The following is a 27,190-nucleotide window of genomic DNA, read 5'->3' on the forward strand; positions in this document are numbered from 1 at the left end:
ATGGGAGATTGATTGTGCAAATAGTATCAATCTACCAATTATTTTTAAGTTCTATTTCATGTAGTACCTACCATGGGCTTAACAAATTATCCCCTTCTAGGCAAAAAAAAATACTTCTCTGAACATCATTTTTATCTTATCATTGTTAATAACAAATTTCAATCGAACTATTTCATTCACATGCTAATATACTTTAATTTATCTTTCAAACCGATGAAATTTACTATCAAAAGCTTACAAAAACTTCTCTCAATGATGAATTGTTTATGTATGACCCAAAGAAGTATCGCTACATCACTTTGAAGGTTTGAACAAGACCGCCATTAAACAAAAACACTAACACTCTACATGGTCTAAAATTGCATAAAATGTTTAATTTGTTGTAAGGAGGCATTTTCATGATCCAATAAACCAAATTACATCTTGTATATCAAGACTAATATCAAAAGGACAACATGGTTTTTTGTTATCATGTCATAGAATATGTTTTGCCTCTATTTGTATCCATTTATATGTTAAATTATGATAATATTTGAATGCAAAAGCTTGTGTTTGGTAAATATGAGAGGTAAACACCCATCATATCATATGCTTAAAGAATTTTATTCTATTCCCATGCATGTGAATGCCCATTGTACTTGATAATCATTGTCACATTGTTAAATATGAGATTTGTGCTAAAGAACTAGCTTAATTAAAAAGTTGAACTCATAAATGTTGAATACAAAATCAATTAATTTCGTCAATAAGACTCATTCTTTTTCTAATGAGTACCATGAATCGTATTCAATAATCTTAATTAGTTAAATTAAATTTTATTATTATTAGATTCACATACATCGAGTATATTTTGCCTGAAATGAGAGTCTATCATATCAATATAAGATGATTTATTGTTATACACAATTATTAGTCAATACAAAAAATATTTAACTATAATGAAACACGTATTGTAATTTGGATCTTCCTCGTGGATCTTCCTTCTCGAGTAAATTAACTTTTAAAAAAGATTGGATCTAGGGTTTGCTTTGTTGGTTTATCCTTATAATATGTCCAAAATCATATGATATAAGCCACCCACCACCCTCACATTATTCTAATAACAAACATTTAATTAATACCCTGTAATCATATGATTATAAGTAACAAACCTAAGAATTAAAACTTGAACTCAAAAGAGCCCCTCATCTTTCGCTTATTTACATCCATGTCCATTGACTCTGAATCACCATCTCCTTCTCCAAGCAGAGACTGGTTCTTCCCTTCTCCTTCATTCATCCACCCAAACCCAAACCCAAACCCTAGGAGGTGCGTCACCAACCCTAGGATTTCCAGACCTCCCAAGCCCTCTTCATTCCAGAGCTTCTCGCATTCCAGTTCCAAATATGCCGGGATTCGCCGCAGGGTCGAGTTCGCTCGCCGGACGGAGAGCCTCCCGGCTTCGAACGTGGCTCGTCCCCTTTCCGCACAGAAACCGGACGTTCCGGTGAAGAAACCGGACGTTTCAGTGGATGTTTCGGGGGAGAAGAAATTCGCCTGGGCTTGCGCCGGCCGTTTCGGTGGTCGGTGGCGGATGGCGATTTTGGCAGCGGTGAGTGTATTTGTGGAGTTCGTTGAATCCGTTGTAGTCTTATGCGAAATAAAATAAAATAAAATATTTATCTTATTTGATTTGGAAAAAAACGAAACTGGTTTAATATTATTTATATTTTAATTTTTTTTTTAGATTTCTCGGCAACCAAATAGAGATTACATAATTGTTTTTATGAATTGATTATCGATATCATTATGTTCATCATATTTGGATGAAATTAAAATCAACTTTTAAGCTTAAACCTAATTGAATTGGGTGGAAGAATCTTGTTCATATATATTCTCATTATAACAAATTATGAATTCAAAAGAGTTGGATACAACTACTTTTTTAACAAAAACCTTTTTTTTTTCCTTTATTCATAAGAATTTTCATTACTCCGATATTACTCCTTTAAAATAATGATTTTGACTTATATTTTCACTTCTTAGTTAAAAATAAATAAATAAGAACAACTCAAACAAAATTAAGGTTTCGGTATTAGTTTAAAATGATTTCATTAAAAGAGTTTTTAGCTTAAAAAAAAATGAAAAAGTTAAGAAAATGTTGTTTCATATGAAAGTTAATTTTTCCACTTATTCAATAAGTTAAAAAAAAGAAAAAAACAAGGTTTTCCCAAACAAAGCCTAGGGTTTCGTTTCGAACAACTTTTGTTTTTACTTTAATTAGAAGTTGAAGCAAAGCAATAATTTTTTCAAAAAGTCACATTTATATTATACAAATTTTATTAAATATGAAATGACTTTTTTTTATAACTTAAAACAGAATTTTTATGAAAAAAATATTTTCTGAACTTTGTTATTATGCTCTTTTTATTAAGATAAGTCCTTCTAACAAAATGAGTCAAATAGATTTAGGTTCCTTTGGGATCATTTCTGGCTTTTGAATTTAATCAAAAGTTGAAGTCGAAACCAAAACCATAATTTTTAAAGAACAATATGCATATCGTAAAAGTTTTTTTAAATATAAAATATTTTTTAGTATAAATTAAAATAGAATTTTTATAAAAAATAAATTTCCCTAACCTTCATATTAAGTTTTTCTAAGCTCTTATTAAGTTTATCAAAAAGCTTTTGATTTGTCGATAACCAATTCATACAAGAACTTCGAAGCTCTTATTAAACCTAAAAAAAAATGCTTACGACTTCTCATAATCTTGACTTCATATCATGCCATGTAGCCAATTTTTAGCTCATTGGTTGGTGTTTGTTTGCAGATTTTGGCAACAGTTTTGGCCTCTTTGCTGCACAAAAACTTCTCCCTACATAACCAAATTAATGTTTTACAGGTAAATTACTAATTTCAATTGGAAAATGTGGTTGCATTCTTTCTAGTGTTTTGAGCTTAATTGCATGGTTTTCTTACCTTCTTTTAGGATTAAAAAAAAAATGGCCAATGCCTACCTTGAAGATAAATTTCTAACTTAAAAAAACAAGATTGACAATATTATTAGCCATAAACAAGGTTTCTAATAGTAGAAGAATGGTTAAAATGTAAACCCCAAAAATGAACTTTGCAAGTGGATAGCACAAATTTTAAAATTTGTTAAATGACATTAAGCTTGATTCTACTTGAGCACCTTGCTTGAGTTCAAATTCAATCTCAATTTATTCAGAGCAAAATTAAGATACTTGCACCCTACTTGCAAATCATTAGGTCTCTGTATTTAGGCTTGCTTATGTTGGCTTCTATGGAACATATGATTCTGGGCATTGACCTAGCCAGCTAAGGACCAGGAGGGGCACATACCCCTAAAAAAAAATTGCTATAGGGGTTTTGAACCTTCGACCTTATGCTTAAAGGCTATGTTTGGTTCCCGGAAAATGCGAGAGAAAGAAAATTGGGAGGAAAAATAGAAGGAAAGAAAAAGCTAAGGAAAGGAATATAAATTTTTTCACGTGTTTGGTTATCCGTGGAAAATTCAAGGGAAAAAAAGAAAAAATTGTTGTATGAGTTCAAATTTTTTCAAAGACTGCTTTTCACTACACTATATACCATTGTCCCTCCCCCCCCTTCCATGCTTCCTTTAACCACCCCCATGGTGATATGGTTTGTTCTGCACTTACGGCCCCTGTTTGAGAATAATTTTTTGTTTCCTACAACAGAAAAATAGGAAAATATGTTTGATAACAAGAAAATAAGGTGTATTTAAAGAAGATCTTTTAGTTGTTTTCTCTTATTTTCTAAGGTTTGTTTTAAACTATAATTATATAAATATAAAGAATGATTAAAAATAAAGAACTACAAATAAAAGTTATTTTTAAAACATATTTAAAAACATAGAAAACATGATAAAAACATTTCAAGTTCCCAAATAGACTTTTATTCCACATAACTTCACGGAACAGTTTTCAAAAACTATTATCAAAATTCATAAAGTCACCTTACATGTTCATTCTTTTATGCTTTATGGCACTATCCTACAAGCACAAACTCAAACACATGCACAAGCATGCACACACACAAGCACATACAAACACTTGTTCCCCTGTCTGAGTTCAGGAGTTGCCATGTCCGACACCGCATGAACATGACTCTGTCCATGTTTCCAGATCATCCTCTTATCTCAAATATGTTGGTGACATTATATGACTCTACTTTGTTTTGTTAACTGCATTTGGAGCTCAATGGAAACAACTAAAGCCCTGTAATTTCAGGACTCCAACTAGTTCAGCTGAGAATAATTGAAATTGTTTGAATAGATTAAACTCTAGGGGAAATTTTGAACCTTCACAATTTGATGAAATTTAGGATATTACATTTGGGTCAAGCCTATGGCCTTTTCTTGACCATGGACAAAATTAACCAGCTCCATTGGCCTGAAATTGTGAATCACTAGTGGCTTTTGAAGGTGGGAGTGCTGAGTTATATTTTGCACCTCGGAAATATTTGTAGATTTGCAGTGGATTCATCTTTCAAATGATAAATTAATTGAATCAGGTGGCTCCATTACCTCATTATCTTATCTGAATCTGTCATCACTTGTTATGGTTGAGACTAATTATGAAGTATCATTGGGTTTATTTCTTAGTTGGTTTTTTTTGGGTTCTTTTTATTTATTTATTTATTTTTTGCTTCTACAGGATCAGATTTATGAGCTCAATATGAGATTACAAACTTGCAATATTTTGGATTATGTTGATCTTACAAATCCTGTGCCCCAGGAGAGTGATCATCTGCCTAACAGAAACTTAAAGAATATGGCTCTGATTATTACTTTCACCCTTTTATTCATCCCCTTTCTTATTTTTAAGTATGTTGACTACGTCTCAAAATCAAGAAGATCTGCAGACAATATCTCTGAAGAAGTTTCCCTAAACAAGCAATTAGCATATCAGGTGGATGCGTTTTTATCAGTCCATCCATATGCTAAGCCATTGGCATTGCTGGTTGCCACTCTACTACTTATTTGTCTTGGTGGATTGGCTCTCTTTGGTGTGACAGTTGATAGCTTAGCTGATTGCCTATGGTTATCTTGGACATATATTGCTGATTCAGGCAACCATGCAAATTCTGAAGGAATTGGTCCAAGGCTTGTTTCAGTTTCCATTAGTTTTGGTGGGATGCTTATATTTGCAATGATGCTTGGGCTTGTTTCTGATGCAATTTCAGAGAAGTTGGACTCACTGAGGAAAGGAAGAAGTGAAGTGGTTGAACAAAACCACACTCTAATTCTTGGTTGGAGTGATAAATTGGTAAGATTCTGATTCCACCACTAATATATATGAAACTTTTCTTGTTCTTTTGCTTTCTCTTATGTCAACGCAGGAAGAGAATGAATTAAAATTTTAAAATCTTAGTATTTAAACGAACGTTGCAATCCAAGTGCATGTGGTACATATGGGAAAGCCCCGTCTATACGGCAAAGCCTTCTATAGAAGCCAGCAAAAGAGCAAAAGAGAAGACACCTATCCGTGATTCTAATCATCTACAAAGTCTGCCAATTTCATATTTTACCCCCTTTTTTACATAGGTTGTGCCTACAAAAACAAAAAACAGAGACCAATAGATCTCTATCTTCTGATTGAAATTTCTTCTCCATCAAACGTTTGCCTATTTCTCTCACAATATGCATGGGAAAAGGATGTATGTTGTTGCATTCTCGGCTTCCTTATTATCATCCTCCCATGCCATTATACGAAGAACTCTTTGACTGCCATTCTGAACACCCAAAATTGTGAGAACTGCAACTCCTGAGCAACATGCCAACTCAATTAGAGATGATCAACTTACTCTCTTGCCCTCTTATACATACAACACTGCTTAGCAATATATTTTCTCCTTTGTCCTAATTGGACAATGGTAAGAATCACCTCTTAAGCTGCCAACCAAACAAAGAATCCAACCTATGATCAGACCATGGTGTGGTACACCTCCGTCTGAGTGAATAAATCTGCATTCAATTTCATTAATGCCCAATCAGAAAGAACCCCCTTCCAGTGGATGCCTCCATCTAATTGCATCAGACTCTTCCTCCTCACTATGGCCCCTACCCCATCCCCACCAGCCCCCATGTAACTGTAAGACTTGGAGGCAATGTTGCACTGGACTCTAGTGTATGTGAGATACATCAGTTGATATCAATTGGCATTCTAGTAGATTTGGATTATTTAAGATTAACTTAATTTAGTCTAGAATTAGAGAATACATTTTTTTTTTGATCAAAAGAATTAGAGAATACATGAAAAGTTTTTTTTGTATTTCTGCTTTCTCTTCATACTTGATCTACCTCTGAATAGTGTTGATGTTTTGAGTTTTCTTGAAGCCAATAAGTAGCTCATTTTTTTATAGCTTTTGAAAAGCATTGGAAAACTTATTTTGCACTGGACATACAAGCATGGGAAATTCAGTAGAAATCTCATGAAATTTGCATGGTTGTCAATCCATAGTACATGCTTCATTTTAAAAATGATGTACTTGGTAACTTCTGGCAGCTCATTGGAGTGCTTGTTTTTCCCATTTACTAATAATATCATTGTGAACTCAGGGATCATTGCTCAATCAGCTTTCAATAGCCAATGAGAGTTTGGATGGAGGAATTGTTGTAGTGCTGGCAGAGAGAGACAAAGAGGAGATGGAACTTGACATTGCTAAAATGGAGTTTGATTTCAGAGGAACATCTGTTATATGCAGAAGTGGAAGCCCTCTGATTCTAGCTGACCTGAAGAAGGTGGGGATACTTGCTATTGGTTGTTCTTATAATGTATAATGTTTTTCCATATTTTTAATTATTTTTCTGGTCTACTCTATCCTCTGCTATTGGTTGTTCTTATAATGTACAACGTTTGTCCATATTTTCAATTGTTTTTCTGGTCTACTCTATCCTCTGCTGGAAAACAAAGTAACCAGAGTGAGCTGATCTGGTTTCAAAAGTTAAAGAGTAAGCTAATGTTGGTAAACATGAAATGGATCCGAGTCCTTGAGCCAAGTCAAAACTGAGGTTATCACATTTTTATGAAGTAGAATGGAGAGGTATAAGGAGTTCTTGCTGAAAGTGCACGTGATTTTCCATAATTTTGCAACCATGTTTTGCCAGAAGTGAATGGGCTTTCCAGTAATTGCATAATCTAATCCTGAAATTAATTCCCAGTCACCCATCTCTCTGTTTTACTTATTTTAGTTTCTAGTTGAGTTCCGCTTTAAATTCCCTACTTCTATTCCTCTGTTGATGGAATGTACCCCAAGATGTTACTTACACATGAATTGCTAATTTATGTTTGTCTAATTCCATTCTGAAAAATAAGAAACTTGTTGTCAAGGTGTGAAGTTTCCATGCTTAAAAGAAGTTTTGGCAACTAGCATTTGCTTTATCTCATCCCTAGAATATGCAATGGGACTGTCAACTTTTCTGTGTCTTGGTGGCTGATAATAAGATTCTGTATTATGTGTGCTAACTGCATAAAAGTCGTAGGTATCTGTCTCCAAGGCCCGGGCAATTATCGTCCTTGCTGAAGATGGAAATGCTGATCAGGTCCATTTTAATGAAGACTTTGATGTGCTTCATGCTTGATACTGGATAAGAAAATATTAATCTTATACCCCTTCTGGTTTGATACAGAGTGATGCTCGTGCCTTGAGAACTGTATTAAGTCTAACAGGAGTGAAAGAAGGGCTGAGAGGACACATTGTGGTGGAACTAAGTGATCTTGACAATGAGGTTCTTGTGAAACTTGTCGGTGGAGATCTTGTTGAAACTGTTGTTGCTCATGATGTAATTGGTCGCTTGATGATTCAATGTGCTCGGCAGCCAGGTCTTGCACAGGTAAATTTTCATTTCTCTTGACGCATAATCTTGTTTAGTATATCATGTTGATTTACCTAGTTAAGTTTTTAAGCAAATATTTTCACTCTATTACCATTTAGTGCTAATGGATTGCCCTTGTCAGATTGTGCTTGACCATTTGTACGGTATATCTGTTATCCTTCTTTTCCTCTTATGGATTGTACCCTGGCAGATCTGGGAAGATATCCTTGGGTTTGAAAACTGTGAATTCTACATCAAAAGATGGCCAGAGTTGGATGGCATGCAATTTGAGGATGTATTGATCAGTTTTCCTGATGCTATTCCTTGTGGAATCAAGGCTGCAGCCTACGGTGGTAAAATCATTCTGAATCCTGATGATTCTTACATTCTACAAGAAGGCGATGAAGTTCTTGTTATTGCAGAGGATGATGATACATATGCTCCAGCCACATTGCCTATGGTGCTTTCCTTTCCTTACTTTTCCTTTGAATATAAATATTTCAAATAGATCACTTGGCTGTGCTCCAGTTTGTTTTTTGTTAACTCTAGGCATACACGAGGCAATTCCACTATTAGGGACTTAATCTTGCTTCACCCAACTCATCACATTCAGGCATCCTAAGTGGAAAAAGATCAACCTATCTAATAGGTGTCTCCGGTAAAATAAAAAGATGGAAATGTTCCTAATTCAATCGAAGTTCCCCAGATAGTTTCTGTTAATACTTCATGATGAGTAGAATAGAGCCTACTAGTGGTCAAGCAGATCAGGAAGCTTCAAACGAACTTCCATTGGTGTTAGATCAGGGAATCTAGGAAGGAGTCTCATTAGCTTTAAGACTGTCCAAGAGGGAGAAGGGTTTAGTTCAAGGACGTGTGCAGGAAAGAACCATAATAGGTAAATGGTTGTGGTGTTTTTTTTTTTTTTTTTCATGTTCAAAAGAACAGAATACTCTGTGGCACTCTCTAGTTAAAAATAGTATGGTTTCCAGTTGGTGGGATGCTAATCCTACCATGTGCAACTCTCATTGTTACCCTAGAAAAGCTACTGCTCAAGTTTCTTGGATTTTTTCAGACATACAAGACTGATTGTGACCAAAAACCGGATTATAAGAAGAGTCATGGTGGCAGGGAATATTCCTTCTAACAGCTACTTCATCTCCTTTTTCACCTTTCATGATGGAAGGAAGCTTCCATCTCTCAACCTTTATATCCTCTTGTTATCTGCACCTTCTTGGAACTTTGCCTTTCACAAGAATATAAATAAATGAGAGCAACAGCTACGAATTTTTGGTCCTTTGTTTGGCTTTGGACAACATCTTTAGTTAATGCAGCCCTTGGTAAGAGGTGTTGATTCTGGACAACTTCAATGTTTCTTATGGTTCTTATTTAGAAGTGGTAGAAATCCCGAGTCCCATCCATATCAATTAGCAAAACGAAAGCCCTCCCAAAAGTTAGCTCTTGCATTGTTTGTGACCTATGAGAAGGCACATACCAATGATGTGTTCCAAGAAAAAAGCCATGTACAACCATTAGTTCTGAGTCCTAACTCTTAATGGATACGCCTTATGTCTTACTACTGATAAGTCAGTGGACCACCTATTCCTTTGCTACTCTACTTCCTTTGAACTTTGGAATGGTTGCTTTATTCAATAGTGACCCTATGGGTCGCTCCCAAAGAATATTTCTAACTTCATTACTATATTCTTTGAAAGCTTTAGCAGAGGAGGATGAGAGGCAGAGTTTCCGCATGAGTGTGCTTTTTTGGCTATGGAAATACCATATAAAATATACTGTGTTCTAACATTCTAAGGCTAGATGGTTCTGAGGTTAAATGGGTTTTTATACTTTGAGGTGGACCTATAGGATCAACACATCGGTTCCATGTAAGATTTTTAACATATTCATATATCAAAAGATTTGAATTATATAAATATACATAGGTTCAACTGAAGCTCCCATGTAATATAACACTGTTGCAAGTAACTTAACTCATTTTGAATTGATGTAAAGAAGACACTGGAAAAAAAAGGAAGAAAAAGAACAAGAACAAATCCCACATTGTGTACCTGTGTCTTGTGTGTTTGACACAGGTGCTCCATCGATTGATATCATAGGTGGTGTGCATTTTACTTGGTGGTCTGGCATACTGCATGTCCAACTTAGGTACTGCAGAGACTACCACAGTCTGGATCTTGTCCTTTAGTGTTGCCTCTTGTGGCAAAAGTCCAATTTTCTACACCTAGTAAGTTGATGTGAACACAAAGATTTTTGTTCGTGCATTTAATTTGCTTTAAACAAACTAAAGTAGAAAGACAACTTGCAATTAGGAAAGATGTTTTAGTTTGTGCACATTGGGATGATGCCTACCATGGAATTTAAGTCAGGAGGCATACCGTAATTAAAACTTACAAAAGTATAATCAATTTGATCATTCAGGTCAAAGAAGCATCATTCATCCACATTGCCCGACCAGCAAGAAAGCCACAGAAGATCCTACTTTGTGGATGGAGGAGGGACATTGATGATATGATTGTGGTAAGCTCATTGGGTTGAAGCCCCTAATTCCTTCTTTTCTTCGCCTGAATGCTGCAGGTGTGGTGCGGAAAGCTACCCAAAAACTTTATTGTTCCAAAGTCTGCAGAAAAGATTCTTTTTTGTGGTTGGCGACGAGATATGGAAGATATGATTATGGTAATGCTACAGAGAATCTATCATCATGCTCCCAGAACTTCTTGGGTGCAGTTATCAGTCCATACCACATGGCGGTAGACATGTCAGACAAAACATATTCCCCGTTTCTTCTCCATTATGATTACTCAATTTGCAAGCTTACAAGCAATCAAGTTTTCCCATATTCCAAGACCTTCACTTTCTACTGCTATTTTTGGTGGTCCAATAGAAGACTTGAAATACTATTTTGGAAACATCAATTTTATTCCATTATGTTGTTGTAGGTATTGGATGCCTTCCTAGCAAATGGTTCAGAGCTCTGGATGTTCAATGATGTTCCTGAAAAGGAGAGGGAAAGGAAGCTTATCGATGGTGGTCTTGACATTAACCGGTTGTTAAATATTACATTGGTTAATCGTGAGGGAAATGCTGTAATACGGCGTCACTTGGAAAGTCTTCCTCTGGAATCTTTTGATTCAGTGAGTAGCACTTTATTTGGTATCACTACACTAATTTGTGGCAGTAGAATAGTATCAAGTGAGAGTATCCATGGCAGAATGAAAAATGAGGAACCTATAATATATGGAAAAATTGGGGAGCACAAACTCACTAGATGGATGTGATAATTTCACAATTTACGATCAGATTGGTTATTAACAACCATGATTTCATTTTTCTTTTTCTGCTGGGAGATCTTAACATCTGTTGGTGGGGTGGGTGAATGGTACTTGTGATTGATGTTGATGATAAACCTACAAGTATTTGTTCTCATTTCCTAGGCTAATGATATGTTAATGTAGCTACTCAATTGTACAGATTTTAATTTTGGCTGATGAATCGGTGGAGGATTCAGCAATTCAAGCAGATTCCAGATCTCTTGCCACATTACTTTTGATTCGTGATATTCAGGTTATTCTTACTGGAGCTTGTATAAACGATTGACTATTACTTCTGTGTCTTGATTGCTTCCCATATAAGCTTTCATTCTAGTATCGAGGTGTTTTGGTTGTTGTCCTCAACATTATATTTAGTTTTGGATTTTTGTTTCCTATTAGTAGAATGAATTCTAGAGTGTGGGTAGCCTCAAACTAGACCTTCCCCTTGATACTGAAGTTGTGTTGATATTCATTTCAGTACAATTAAAGAAGCCCTTGCTTATGATGTTGGTGTTGCGTTGATATTCATTTCTGCATGGCAATACAATTGAATCTTCTCTTTACATTTTTGCAGGCAAAGCGTCTCCCTTACAGAGAAGCCATGGTAACCCAAGGTCACAGAGGAAGCTTCTCACAAGGCTCTTGGATAGGGGAGATGCAGCAGGCTTCAGATAAATCTGTTATAATCAGTGAAATTCTGGACCCAAGGACAAAAAACCTCTTATCCATGTCAAAGATCAGTGATTATGTTCTATCAAATGAGCTTGTTAGCATGGCATTGGCCATGGTTGCAGAGGACCGCCAGATAAATGATGTGTTGGAAGAGCTCTTCGCAGAGGAGGTACCTTTTTCTTATCTAAAATACTGGGATATATTTTGATTATATGCAGCAGCAAAGCAGAATTCTTCTCAGTTAGGCCACATTTCAAAAACAAACTTCACATGAGCTTCCCATAATATATATACAACTTGCCTGAAAATGTTGACTCAAGTAAATGTGAAGGTGTAAATAGTTGATCATACGATATAAATTGTGGGTCCAAATCCTAACAACTTAAACTTGTAAGAAAATTGATTGTCTAACATGGCATCAAAGCCTCATTTAGCTGGAGGGCAAGACCCAAAGGAGGCTGTCTGGTTTGTCTAGACATGTAGTACGCATGCTAGGTAAACCTAATGTGAGGTTTGCAGATCTGGTCCATAGCATGGGACCCTGCAGATGAATTGGGTGTTTGTCTAGTAAAACATTTCATATAATGGATACATGTAGGGGAGCAAAGGAGATTGCTAGATAAGAATGAAGTGGCCCATGTTCTATGTCCTCTCGAATAGAAAATTAACGGTTTCTATCTAGTAAAACATACCTAGATAGAAATGTATGAAGTTATCCCAAGCCTTTCCCAAATAGAAAAATTGTTGCCATATTTTTAACAAGCAACTAATTTGATAGTTATTTGAACAATCAAAAGTTCAGAAGCAGAAAATGATCCCAACGGTTGTATGTATAAGCTTATTACAAGACCATTTTACATGGAGAGAAACTTTTTCATGGGGCATCAACTCAGTAGGGTTTTCCAATTGAGAGCTGAGGGCAATATGTCTTAATGATGAGCCCTTAACGTTCCTACATAGAAACCATGGAAAACAATAGCTACTCTAATCTGTCCTGGAGGGAGTAAATGCATTCAACTTTTTTCTTGGCCAACCACATCTAACATCCCTAAAACAAACTCACACTTCATTCTTTTTTACACACTATTAATCTTTTAGTAGTTTAGAATGCATAACCATCATGTCTCATTAGTCTAATTAAGTATAAAATTATCTTTTTTGTCTTTTCTTTTTCCATTTTATTAGGGTTTTCTATGTTTATGTGGAATTAGCTTCCATGAGGTAAGAAACAAAGATCCTAGATATCCATTTTGAATAACTTGACACTCATGAGATTAACAAATGGCTTCTTGCCCACATCATATCGTGCTTGTGCTTTATGCAGAAGGCTGTGAACTCTTTGTCTATTTTTGGTTCTGTCATACCATGGATAAGATTGGTCTTTCTTTTGGCAGGGAAATGAGATGCAAATAAGGCAAGCAAACCTCTATCTGCGTGAAGGCGAGGAACTAAGTTTCTATGAGATAATCTTACGTGCTCGACAGAGGAGGGAAATTGTGATTGGTTATCGCCAATCCTCTGCTGAGAGAGCCATCATCAATCCCCCAGCCAAAAACGAGAAACAGAGGTGGTCACTGAAGGATGTTTTTGTGGTAATTGCTGAGAAGGAATGAGTCTTAATTGTTAATCACATTAAACAGGATTCTTCAGAAAGGGAAATGAAATCACAGGAGGATCATTGAGCTTCATTCTTAGGTTACATAGATCTGCATAAGTGCATGCAAGGCATGCAATTGAAGGGAAGATACAACATCATCCAGATACCTTACTCAAGAAAGCTACCCAAAAAGTTCTAATAAAACACCCAAATTACAAAGGTGATCAACTTTATCGTCTACCTTAAGTGCATTTTCATAAACCATATCAAATGTTTTTTACGTCTTTAGGCTGTCCAGCATCAATTCTTCTGTGCTAGTATTACAGATGAACTTAAAACCGGAATCGATATCATGCTTGCCAATGGGCTAAAGAGAGTCTGTAGGATTAAAGATTCATGCCATAGGTCTTATGTGTTTTTTAATAGATTGAACTGGCTCTACTGTATTGCTAATTAGAATACAAATGAGTTATACCTGTTTCTTCTGTTCTTCCTGATTTGGTTTTTGTTTCATTTTATCATTCAAACTACCACAAAATCACCCCCAAGAGAGTTCCTAGGTCCCTTTTTACTAGGAACAAGGCTAGAACACAAGCTGCATATCTTTGCTTTAATCGGGTATGCAATAATGTTATGTATGATATGATAACATTGAGCTCATATTAACTGTCTTGATAGCTAATTCATTATTATTATTGTTATTATTATTTTAATCAGAGACAGTTAATTCATTATCAATAGTATAAAATGAACCTTATTAAACTCTTATGTGGTTTTGTACTGTTTCTTATGCTGCATTTGGCTAGACAATACAAGAATCCTGCAAAATCCCTAACTTTCAAATATGTAGGCAATCTCAAAGTTGACATGGACTCAGTCATAATAAAGCTCAAGCAAGTCATCATTGAAAGATATGTTTTAATATCTACAGTAAAAATCTCAAATCATATGCCTCTGATAATCTATGTTTCATTGAGAGACTATGGATTTAGCAATTTAGGGGATTGAACAAAACTCATCTGAGCTCTCATACAAAAAGTCTCCAACTGGAATTTTTCATTCACTATATAGCAGTCATCTGTGTTAAACTCAACAACGGCACTACTCAATTTATTGCTCATACACAATATAAGGCTTGAATTGAAATACTTACATTCCAAGAAAATATTGACCTATGCTTCAGAGAGGTCTACACTCTCAGTAACAGCACCCGCTGAATCTGGAAATGGGTCTTGTGTTTCTTCAGTGTCGGAGGGCTGAGATTCATGTTTTGCAGCTGCCTGCAATACCCGGTTTTGAACATCTAAGGATGAAGGAGATGTTGGTAGTCCAATGCCATTTGATTCTAATTTCCCGGCAGCCCATGAATATGCTTGAGCTCCAAGTCTAACAGGAGTGAGCAACAACCTTCAAGACACACAGGTTGATTGCCATTCATCAGCATCCACCCAAAAATGCATGTGACTAACAAGAATACTGAATGCAAACTCCTAAATCATTTTGTGATTAAAAAAAAAAAAAAAAAAACTAAAGAGATGTGAAGATATACAACAAACGAGAACAGAAATGCCAGCCAACATGACTCCAAAAGCACCAAACAGACACAAGACCTTAAACATTCGACAATGTGCCACTCGTCTAAATGAACGATTGGCAGATGTCATAATTGGCACTTGTCAGATTTGGAAAAACCATGTCCAGGGTTCTGAGAGGTGGATTCATCAAGAGCCCAAAACAACATATAAAATTAACTTAGGTAAATCATATGATTCTGTTTTGTTTTCTTTATTTGTAAACTCAGAGATCACATTTCCAGAAACATGAATAGGAAAAAAATTGTAGTCTCACATTTGCTTTAATTTTAATAGATTCTCACATTCATATGGCAGGTTCATTTTCTCATGATGCAAACCTCATCATATTTTACAATCAAGACATGATTCTATAGAACACCAATATAACTAGCTGTGCCAAATAGAAATGAAATAGCAAACATATAGCAGCTTCATGATTAGATGGGGCTTTCCAAAGTAGGCTTTACCTCACGTCTTGCTTAAAATCTTCAGGTCCCTCATAAGCAGCAACTCGCCGATAAATGGTCTGGTAAAAAATTTTAATGGACCAAACATTAAGCAACAATAAGAATTGAAATACACCAAACTTAGAGACCATTTAAGTTTCAAAATCATGTTCAAGAAAAATAGGGAAAAGGTAATCTTGCATCTGAGCCTCAACAGAAAAACGGATTCTAAACTATTGTTGGTGGGCATTTGGAACATGAATACGAGTTTAGGACCCACTGGTAGATGAGGAGGCCCATCTAGAATATTGTACCAAGCTTATGATTGATTCTTGGCTGTCTATTTTAGAAACTTCCAACATGACCTAACAAAGCATTGTCAATGAAAGCAAAGAGTAAAATCAGATATCAAAAATCATTAGAACATTCCATTTTTTTTAACTGGTTACATTTTAGAGCCAGATTTTTTACTTCAATCCCTATGTAAATAATAAAAGATAAGAAAAGGGACCTTTCATAAGTCTGAATACCAGGGTTCAGGATTTTTCCCACCAGCAAAAGAAATTTGAATAGTTGATTAGGGATCTGGTTTCTCGTAAAAACTGTCCCCATCACCTGAACTTGAGTCCGCTACCAATGTGTTTATATGTGATTATATTCTGGGGAATCCACTGTAGCTTTATGCCTATAATCTATAGAGTCTACGAATGGACTGTAATGACATGGCTAATAGTTGACCATAGTGGGATTTAGCAACTAGTGCCTCATAGGTAAAAGGTTGGATCCATAGGTCAGTCTTAATGGCATAATCAACTAGTTGTCTCTTGTCACATAAATCCAAGATTTAATTATATAAAATCAAATAAGTCAACCCATACTTTTGATTCCATGCCAAACATTTATAAATTTGAACACTTTCCGATGGAAAGTTACAGGATTTTCTAAAAGCTCAATTATTAGGAGTTTTTTCAATATTAAAAATCAAAATGTAAAACTGCAGGGAGAATGTATTAATTGAAGAAAGAAAATGCATACCTGACCAAGGCCAAAAATGCCAATAAATTGTAGTGTCTTTTCCCACTCTGAAACAAAATTATACATGCTTAGTTTAAAGTCATGGAACAAGCAATGTGATAACAAACCCATGATCCTCAAATGATTTTACCACACACAGAGATATCAGACAGCTCTTGTCCCAAAAAAAGGTTAAACAAGAAATATGGGATCTTGGTTGCCTACGATGATGTCATGGTATGATTGCCTACAAAGGATGGTGCTTTCTTTGTTAAGTCCTACTCCTTCTTGGCCGATAGGAGAGTGGAACCATTCCCCCATGGTATTGTTTGGAATTCTTGGGTGCCCCTAAGAATTAGCTTCTTTGCTTGGGAAGCACCTTGGGCCAAGATTTTGACTTTGGATCAACTCAAAAAGGGGGGTTGGAGGATTCCTAATAGATGTTACTTGTGTAAGGAAGAAGAAGAAACTAGTGACCATATTCTCATCCATCGTTCGAAAGCTCGTTTGTTGTGGCAGTTGATCTTTGCACTTTTTGGCATTCAGTGAGTGTTGAGTTGTTCAGTTAGAGAGGTTCTTCTAAGTTGGCACCGGTCCTTTGTGGGTAAAAAGAGGAAGAAGGCTTGGAAAGCTTCTCCGTTGTGTATGTTTTGGGCTTTATGGCGGGAGAGAAATAGGAGGGCTTTTGACAACTTTGAAAGCACAAATCAAACAATTAAAAATTATTTTTTGTATCTATTTTGGGATTGGGTTAGATTGTACATTGAGGGCGGATCTTTATCATTGTTAGACTTTGTCGATTGGGTAGGCTCACGATAGGGTGCGATGGTGGGTTTTTGTGTCTTTGCGCCTTTTATCCTTTTTTTCCTTCGTATACAACATGTATACTTTCTTTCTTTTAATACAATTCTTATTTACCTATCAAAAAAGAAAGAAAGAAAGAAAGAAATATGGGATCTTGGTGCATTTGTACATAATCACATATCATAGATCACTTAGTTTATATTCAAATGGTTAATAATGTTTTTTCCACTCTAATAGATTTGAAGGAGGAAGTTCACACACCTATTGATGCATACACTGCCGCAATAAGACCCTGTCCATAGAGAAAGCATTTGCATATATTAGTAAAGGGTGTACTTGAAATTGAAATTCCACAGGAATCACTAAATTATTCATGACAACAACATGAAACCTATACCTCTGATAGATACAAAACAAAATGGTGTACATTGTCCATGATCATAAGTCAATGTGCACAGCCATTTAAGCTTACTAAGTCAATCCCACACAAAAAAGGATCCCCCAGGAAAAAGAGACCCAATTGCATGAGGTTAAATGTATGGACCATATAGAATTGTTCAAAATATCAGATGTTTAAGAGTATCCTCCAAGTCCGAATCTTTTCACCAGACGGATCAAGCCTTTAATGCTGCTCTCCAACATGCATGCCGGTGCATGCCAAGAGAAAGAAGAGATAGTAGTATAATTCAGTTTATTCTTACATATCTAAGCAATCGACAGATTGAAAGTGGGAAATGACGATAGATTGAACAAATGAAAAAAAAAATGGAAAGAAAATTAAATCTTAAGGTAAAGATTATGTTAGAAGTATTAAGAAGACTAAAGATACCATACAAGAAGCAGATTCTTACCACACCATATCCAAGAAGTTTTACTGGAGTAGGATTGATATCTTCTATGATTGCCTCTGCTTCCTGAAAAGAAACAAAGTATTCATTAGTACATAAATGAAAAGCTCAGATCTAGTATCAGAAAAAACAAGCATTACTAATGACTGCATGAGTGTTGCAAACAGAACCATGATAATAGATTTATCTGTGTTCATAAAGGATATAATGGTAATCCTACAGAACCTCATAAAAATAGACAGGTAAAATAAACATTTGATCACATGGTATTGGATGTCAGAAGGAACCTTTTTTTTTATCTGGATTTCATCCTAATTCTAGAACTCAGAACAAGTTCAGGATCACAGAGATCATAAAGAATTTTTTACTTTTATCTCTAATATCCATTTATACACATCACGTATCTGGAATTCTTCTTATGTAACTCTTTCCATAATAATAAGTAAACTCTCAAAACCCTCTGATAATAAAAGCCAACAAGTTCCATAAATTTCCAGATTTATGTTTAGACCAAACCATCTCCTCTTCCTGACTACTAACAATCAAACGAATGAGAAAGATTTAATCCAATAAAAAATGCAGCACAAGTGTCAGAATCCATAAATACCTCATTAAGTATGGTAAGTGTTGTCTCAGGTTTGAGCTCTTTAACACGGAAACCCTGTTTCACCCAAGACTGAAAGCCACCTTGGACCAGGTATGGCCTCTGTTGTGCAAATAAAACCAAAGAGTTAGCATATGGTCATCTGCTTTACAATTCCAAAAGGCCAAAACTTATTAATTGGGTTATGAAATTTCCTCAAGTTGTATGCCAATGCAAAGAAAAGAATTCTCCAAAATTTGTCTAGGTATGAATCAAACCTCTCCCTGGTATTTGATTTCTCAGAATTTAGAATTTACAGGCCAAATGAATAACCCTACAGCTCTACAAAATAAACCCACTTCATTCACTGAAGCAGCTGAGTTTTCTCTGGGTTCAAGAGGTCTAGGGGGGGTTCAGTATCATGAATGTGGGCATTTAACACTGATTAAATATTGTCCTTGTCTCAGCTCTTCTCTTCATGCCTTCTCTCCCAATATCTTGGTAAAATGTTTTAAGATGCAGATCTGACTCATGGTCGATTTCTCTAATGAGTTTTGAGGCTTTAATTTGTGATAATTATGCATGAATACTTTTTAAGGGGGAAAAAGTGAAGAGATAGTATCAACAATCTTAAGAAACAAGGGTTTTTTTTTCTTTCTTCTTTGGTTTTTTTTTTTTCCAGTAGTAGCATTAGATTACAAACACATTAATGAAAGAGACTTCCCCAAGTTGTCTTTATAACACTGGCCTCCTCTGATTTTTTGACTATTTAATGCTTACCTCCTCTTCTAGACTTTTCAAGTGAAAGATTTTTAGATAGTCCTACCTTTAATCCAAATCCAGATATCCAAACACTCTCATGTCTTTGTAGTAATTTATGAGTGTATATCTTTAAGGAGACAAAGGTGAAAAGTTAGAACAGACAGCAGACATCCTAAAAGCAAGGGCCTCTATTCTATTCTTATAGTAGCAAAAATTTAAAAGAAATGCATAGATTACAGAAATTTTGGCTTCAACCCACATTGACTACCATGTCCATACCATGTTGACATGCTTATAATTTAATCAATATATGACTTTTTTAATTACCATGCCACATTACAGAGTTACCTCTCAACATATTATCTGTTTAACTAATATAACTATGTTTTTAGATATTTTCCTTCTAGAAAATCCAAGTTGTTATTAACAATTTACTTGATTTTGTTGTGTTCTTGCGTAAATCATTTTGCACAAGAAGTTAAATCACTATCGTGTAGGGTTGATACTTAAGTTAATAGGTATAAGTACAAACAACATCTATATCCACCAACGTTAAAAAAATTTCTAAGACAATCTAGAATATTTTTTTTTTTTTATGGGTAAAAAGCAATTTATTAAAAAAGGCACTCCAGAAAGGAGCCCCAAAGTACGACATGCAAGTTACTAATAAATAACATGTATTCTAGATTATCTAAGACAATCTAGAATATTATTAATAACATGTATTTTCTATCTGAGAGAAATAAGTTACTAATAAAATTTTAATTGAAACTTGGAGTGATTTAACAATGATTATGAACATTACATAGTTGGTAGCTACTACTGTTGTCATATAAATCAATGATTAGGGAGCTAACTGCATGAAAATATCAGAGGGGAGATGAGGTTCAGATAGAAAAGCTTGAAGGAAGGTCAGTGTAATTTCACAGACCATGGAGGAAATTAATATTAGCTTCAAGAATCAAAAGGAGACTTTTGCCAAACACGAAAAATATCATAAATTTCTAGCTATTTTCGTCTCTAAGCATGTTATGTTTCCAGTTTCCAAATGGTTGAGATAAAGATATTTTAAACATATGCCCGAAAGTCGAATATGGTTAATGCAACAAAGCTTGGCATTCTCAATACCATGATTTAGTGTATGTGCTTTTTTTCTTTTCCTTTACGTTTGACATCTTTTGCTTATTTTTTTTATTTTTTCTTATCAGAAATGTTTGATAATCTCAATTACTTACAGTATCAAGAATCTAGATAGATTTAAATAATACTTGCCTTAACCCCAAGTTTCCTCAAAGATCTTGCAATGCCTTTGGAACGACTACCATCAGCATCCAGAACTATGACCTTGGACCTGTCCTATAGGTAGGAGAAAAACATTATTCTGAGTTTTTCATTTGCATAAAAGTGCATGATATAGTATTATAGGAAAGCTAGAGATAAAAGGTACTGCCATGAAACATTTTAGACAATATACATTTCCACAAACTGGCAACCAAAAGACCCAATCTTGGTTTATAAGTTATTTTGCCAATTTTACCCTCAATTCAGAATCTAGGCAAAAAGCATGCTAATGAACATAGAAAAAGGTTGGTCACAGCCAAACAAGTAAAAACCCATAGCCAAATATAAACATAGTGCTACCTACTTGAACAATCTTTAAGTTCCGAATGACAGCAGCAATCAAGGAGTCATCAAGGTCTCTTCCACTCTTCAATAACTTTCGTACAGAGCTGTTGAACTAAAAATTCACCAAAAACAGGGTAAACTGAACTTGAGAAAAGGGAATACACCCAAAGTCTCATCATATATGATTTTCTAGGCTTCTTTTTTGGTACTGAAGATTGTAATTTATTCCCTCCAAGATGATTTGCCTGTTGAATATGTAGAAAATGACACTAGAATGCCTGAACTAACCTCAGGTAGAGTTACACTTGCATATCGAAATCGAGCTGCTCGCCGAAGATCAGGAATTCCATCCCTTTCCCTCAGATCCTTCACAAATATATTGCCCAGCACCAAAAATTATTGACTAAGTTTAGAAAATACAAAACATCTTTTTCCTTAGAGTGGATGGAAAAAAAAAATTCCCTAGATGCTACAATTAATTATAAGCCTCAACAACGAAGTTTGAAAAGGTAATAGAAACTCTAAGATATAATTGTTTATAAAAATAAAAGAAGTGGGAGGATTTGGTTGTTTTAGCCAATTTGATGCAGACATCAGAATTTTATACAGAAACCATTCTACAAAAGAAAAAGGCTAGAAAAATTTACAGTCTCTTGCCTCAGGCCGGACATCAACTAGTACAACATTCTCCTTCCCTTTCAAGAGCTCCAATGTCAATTGAGGTGATATATCACCAGAATAACCACCATAAGTTAGTCTCCAGTAAAAAACCCTGCACAAATCTGATAAACAGTCTAAATTTCCCACGAAAAGATGATGTGCTCTCTTACTAAATTGAAGAAGGAAAGAAAAACCAATTAGAGCACAAAAGGACATCCATACCACAAAGTGGCTGAGGTTCCAAGGAAAAGAACGAAAGGCACAATTGGATCACTGGGATCCAAACCAAGGTTTCTCTCCAACCCCTCAACAGCAACATAGAACTGCTTACAGTGTATGCAAATTCAGCACAAGGGATATCATTGGAATATATATATACACATATAGATTAACAAAATGGTAACTAAAATTGTATAATGTTTTATAGATTAACAAAATGGTAACTAAAATAGTATAATGTTTCATGTAAGCAGAAGGTTTATAGTGAAAATGGGAATCCATGATCTAACCAGATAGCGATTTGACAGTTCGATCTCTCTCTCTTTTTTTTTCTTTTTTTTTTATCAGAAACAAAAGATTTTTTAATTAAGGTGAATAAAAACATGAGAAGGATGAGAAACCTATCAAAAAAACAAAAACATGAGAAGAATGAGAAATCCTCCCCATGATATACACATCTGATCAAAAAACCCAATGAAACCTCTACTTTACAAGGACTATACAAAAGGAAACAAAAAAAACCTATACAAGTATAACATCTCTTGAAGCTCATCTAGAGACCTCACCATGTAGGCCAAACCCATAGGGTGAACATACCGAAAGCCAATTAAGTTGAATTACACTCAATGGAAAGGGTTTAGAAACGTCAGTACAGATTTGACAGTTCGATCTCTTAGAATCATTGTTTCTCAACTATGCAAAACAACTGAACTGTTAAGATGACATTTTCTAGGAGGCTTTGTTTTCACCTAAAACATATCACAATGACGATGATTGGATGACCTGGATCAATATGCCATGAGACCTCATGTAGGCTTTAGTGAAGAAGGGGAAAATTAAGAATACCTGTTGCAAGGCTGCGCCAGCAGGCCTCAAGATTTCTAATACTTTCTCTTCAGACAAATTTACCACATTCCGGATCTCTGTAGGAAGCAACTCCTTAGCAGATCCATAAGAATAAGCAGCAAAACTGGCCCCATTTGCTAAAGAATCCTCCACTAGAACAATACCATGTCTTAAAACATCAATAGCAGTAGCACCCACTTTACTAGTGGCCTCCTTCAAGTCATTTGAGAAGCTCACCACTCTATCATTAGCCAATTCCCCCGCTTGGTCGACACTTGAAAACACTTTACTAACAGCAGTATCAACAGCATCAGTAGCACTATTGATAGCAGATGTTATTGAAGACGTAATTGTATCCAGTGAGGTTTTTACAGCACTTTGTCCCTTATCAACAGAACTGCCTATGGACTCATTGATCCCTGAAAAAAGGTCTCCTGCATTGGTTTTCAAACTGGATAATGAACCGTTATCCATGCCAAAGGAGTCAGATACTGAGTTGGGATTATTTGGAATGATATCAGTGGTTGATATGGTTTCTAGATTAGGAGCTCCTGATAAAATATTTGCATTTTCAGTTAACTGGTCCATGTAGTCCACTAGCTTCTCTTCTGTGCCAGACAGACCAGAACTGTCCACAAACTTATCAGTGGATCTGCATTCAAGGCCGTCAAATACATTTGGGCAGGAAAAAATGCTGGTAGGCTCTGTAGAGCTTGATTTTTCAATACTGTCAACAAAACTAGAATTAGACAATTTTGAAACTTGTGCTTTTAAGGAAACTCCATGAGCATGAACTCCACTTGACAAGCCTAAAACAACCCTGTCTTCCGCAAGGCATCTAATCTCAAAAGTCTTCCGGGATGGAGAAAAGGATCGTGACCCTCCATGGAAGGAAATCTGCAGGGTGCATAGTTTTAACATAAATAAATTGTTAAATCATGTATGCTAAACAGGGCATTTAAGGGTTTCAGAAATATATAAACAGAAAATTGTCATAACAAAATTCTAAAATAATTAGAAGAATGAAGAAGACAGCATGTTATATTCTCAAAACACAGCTTTTGTAGGGAATCAAATTTTTTAGCAAACTGGAAAGACTTCCCCAGCAGTAGGTTATTCCTGTTAGTGATGTCCTTGGTCACTGACAAGGGGCTTGAATTTATTTATAAGTGTATTAGTTCTAGATTGATTGGAAGTCACTCAATGAATGTCTTCATGGAGCTAAGGGTGTGGAAACCTCCTTCCTAGAGCTAGGGTTGTTTGTTGCAGAATCTTGACCTTTAATATAATAGCCAACCAGCGATCTGTGGCTAAATTTCTTTCAAACCAAACTCCTATTTTGATAAAATGGGAACCTGTAAATGCCACTGTCATCCCAAGGAACAAATGAAGATGGTCAACGCCTACCTTTAAATATGAAAATATGAATAAAAAAATAATCATGACATCCAAGTACATTGGATTCTTTTGAGTATCAAATTGAGCAAACCAATATCTCTAAAGTTTACTGCAAACCCACTTATAATTCAACCTGCCTGGTTAAATTAGCTTCAGGAAAATCTCCTACTTGAAAGTTGAAACCCATCAAAGTATAATGGTTGCATCTTTGTGCATGCCCATATGTATAATAGAAGTTGGATAAAATGTTTTGCACTGCTTAACTCAACTGCATGTGGTCGAAAAAAGGATGTGTCATATTTTCAAGAGGATAGAACAGTAAAGCAGATACATAAGGTCCTCAGACACATGGAAGGACTTTCCAATTTCCAAGTTAAACTAAGTAGCTAAAATGTAAATTGCTATGGTTGATATCAGAGTTTGGGGCAACAATGTAACGGCATGGTTGATATCAAAGTATGTAACTGCCATAGTCGGCATTTTATATAACAGATACACAAATGCAGACATGTGAACATACAGATGCACAAGCTTGCAAGTTTAAACACACATTCACCCATAATGAAGAAGAAGAATTGCTTTCAATTAAACATCCAGCATGAAGCTGTCTTCCACAGATTGACTGTAGTATACATGCAGACTTACTGTTACATAAAATTCTTCACTGATGTAAAGCAAATCAAGAAAAATGAAACAATCCACTCTTTGGTATTTGTTTGGATAATTAAAAATAGCGGAATTCTGATACAAAATTTGTATTAGAATCAAGACTCAACAGTAGAATCCATGACAATTTGTACACTACGCATATCACATCCAATTGGCTCATAAAATCCTCACCATGCCATTCAATAAGAGAGTAATAAACTGAATGAATGCTCGATTACTACTTACATAAACCCAACATCATCAAATCAAACTAGGTCAACAATGGTCTAAAACTATGAATTCCTCAAAGGCTCGGACACTGCTGGTGATTACATGGTAAAACTGCATACAAATTCACAACTTCTTGAAATACAAAACTTCACCTGAGAATGAGAAGAACAGCTAGTGGTGGCTGAACAAACAGGCAACATTACTATACACACTCAACAACCCAACAGTATTCACAGCACCCTCATCTTCTGCCCACGACTGGAAACAACATTCAACAAGAAAACACCATCTCTACCTCCAAATCCAAACCCAAACAGAGCTAATTCAATCAAAACTCAGTAAAACCAAACCAACCCATTTGAATTCACCACGAATGGAATTAAAACCCAAATGGGGTTTTTGGAACTCAACCTCTATAGAGTCGGTAGAATACCACAGCAACAAATGAGGAAGAAATGTACTTAAAGGCTTGGAAATAGTGGGAATCTGGAGATGGGTTTTCGAATTATCCAATGAAATCACACGAAAATGAGGTGTCAGAGAGATATAGAGATATGGGTCAGGGGAATCGTGTGGCTTGTTGAAGCCATTGGCTACCCTACTGCGGCTTCTCTTTGCCTCTCATTTTGTGTGGGGCCATTTTGAATTTCTTATTCTTTTGGGTCGTTCTCATGGTGACCCTGCTTTTTTGTTTATTCTGATTTTACCCCATCTTTTTGTATTTTCTTTATTCCTTTTTAAATAATCCGGGAAAAATTGGTTCCAAGGTCAACTCAAATCATATAAAATGTAAATATTCACAAAAGTTAGAGGTTTTTGTGTTACATGTTTTCTTCCAAAAAAACGATTTATAAATTGTATTAATAATGAGAAGCGTTATAATGAATAATTATAAAGTTTACAAATCCTTGTATTATAAGCCACATAATAATAATTACAATCAATCAATCATCCAATATAAATTAATTTTTGATCGATAGCGTTATTAACAATCATGACACATACGAGTATAAATTATGAGAATAATATACATATCATTCATCATGATGTTTTCATCCAATTATAATTTTCATTCTTTTTATCGATATGGATAATACAAACTATCATTAAAGTTGATAAAAACGACTAGGCTTGTTTTATTATGATTGTCTTTATCTTGTGTCATTAAATTTACTATTTTTTTCTTTAAAATGTTATTTATCTGTGGAGGAAGCCACTTGCGGTGGTTTTGTGGTTATTAGGACCCTTTTGAAAGTTTATTTTAGCTTTCCATTGGATTGAAAGCGATATAATTTGTACTTGTTTCAAAGAAAAATCTTACAAATACTTAGGCATGTACTAATCGCAGCAAGCAAGTGACAATCATGGGAAAATAGCATCCATTAGTAAACATTAAGCAATTATACAAGATATTATATTTTTTTTTAAATATTATATGATATGGTGACAAAAAGGTAGCTTATATATATATATATATATATATATATCATATTTTCATTATTTGTTCTTTAAAAGCTTATTTATTTTTTAAGTGAATACTAGAGACTAATTATTGTATTAAAAATCAATTGAGATAAATATTAACCAGCCATCTAATAAAAACAAAACTCGAAGGAATAATAGTTGTGAAAATATCAAATCATGATGATTACTAAAATTACATTATATATATATATTGCTTAATCATAGGGAATACAAAGCCATAAGTAAAATATCCCTCAAATTTATTAATATTAACAAGCAAATGTTGAATTTCAATTTCATCGTAAGTGTAATAAAGATTTGCTTCTTATGTAGGGCTATTAGCCCATTGTTTGATTTAGGTCACTAATTATAATATTTAATTTATTAATTTATTCTATTATCAGACGCGATGCATGCAAAATAGCCCAATTTTTTCATCGAATATTTAATTTATTAGTCTTATAGAAAGATTATCCCTTACCACACTAACAAAGTGTGTTTTAGGCTAATTTTATTTTCTATTGAGGATACAATAACAAAAAATAAAGAAAATTTGTGCATATTTGAAGAGTTGATGTAAACTAATACATTGTGTTAGATAAGATGTTTTTATAAGCACTTTTCAATTGATTTA

The 27,190-nt window shown here is 34.9% G+C and overlaps 2 protein-coding genes across 3 annotated transcripts; one reads left to right on the plus strand and one right to left on the minus strand.

Annotated features, from left to right (window-relative positions):
* Nucleotides 1-1,150: 1,150 nt before the first annotated feature.
* On the plus strand, nt 1,151-14,093 carry LOC100254139 (ion channel CASTOR). 2 transcript variants are annotated; one of them, XM_010652418.3, is made up of 12 exons: nt 1,151-1,591; nt 2,811-2,882; nt 4,678-5,289; nt 6,582-6,764; nt 7,506-7,565; nt 7,653-7,856; nt 8,050-8,298; nt 10,275-10,373; nt 10,793-10,987; nt 11,325-11,417; nt 11,739-12,005; nt 13,231-14,093. In XM_010652418.3, exons 1-12 carry the CDS (start codon nt 1,208-1,210, stop codon nt 13,447-13,449), a joined length of 2,637 nt encoding a protein of 878 aa, XP_010650720.1. In that variant the 5' UTR covers nt 1,151-1,207; the 3' UTR covers nt 13,450-14,093. The 2 variants fall into 2 exon arrangements, with proteins under 2 accessions (XP_010650720.1, XP_002274786.1); XM_002274750.4 differs by lacking the exon at nt 10,275-10,373 and adding an exon at nt 10,431-10,529.
* Nucleotides 14,094-14,463: 370 nt separating this feature from the next.
* Nucleotides 14,464-25,729, minus strand: LOC100249037 (uncharacterized). The gene is made up of 13 exons (XM_002274784.5): nt 25,245-25,729; nt 22,816-23,712; nt 21,973-22,073; nt 21,748-21,862; nt 21,379-21,456; nt 21,110-21,202; nt 20,737-20,820; nt 18,727-18,825; nt 18,123-18,185; nt 17,533-17,563; nt 16,489-16,535; nt 15,475-15,533; nt 14,464-14,840 (listed from the first exon to the last, which is right to left on the minus strand). The coding sequence occupies exons 1-13, from the start codon at nt 25,290-25,292 to the stop codon at nt 14,606-14,608; spliced, it is 1,950 nt and encodes a 649-aa protein (XP_002274820.2). The 5' UTR covers nt 25,293-25,729; the 3' UTR covers nt 14,464-14,605.
* Between the last annotated feature and the right edge of the window lie 1,461 nt (nt 25,730-27,190).

The sequence above is a fragment of the Vitis vinifera genome, chromosome 5 (genome assembly GCF_030704535.1).
Source record: "Vitis vinifera cultivar Pinot Noir 40024 chromosome 5, ASM3070453v1".
Taxonomy (NCBI): domain Eukaryota; kingdom Viridiplantae; phylum Streptophyta; class Magnoliopsida; order Vitales; family Vitaceae; genus Vitis; species Vitis vinifera.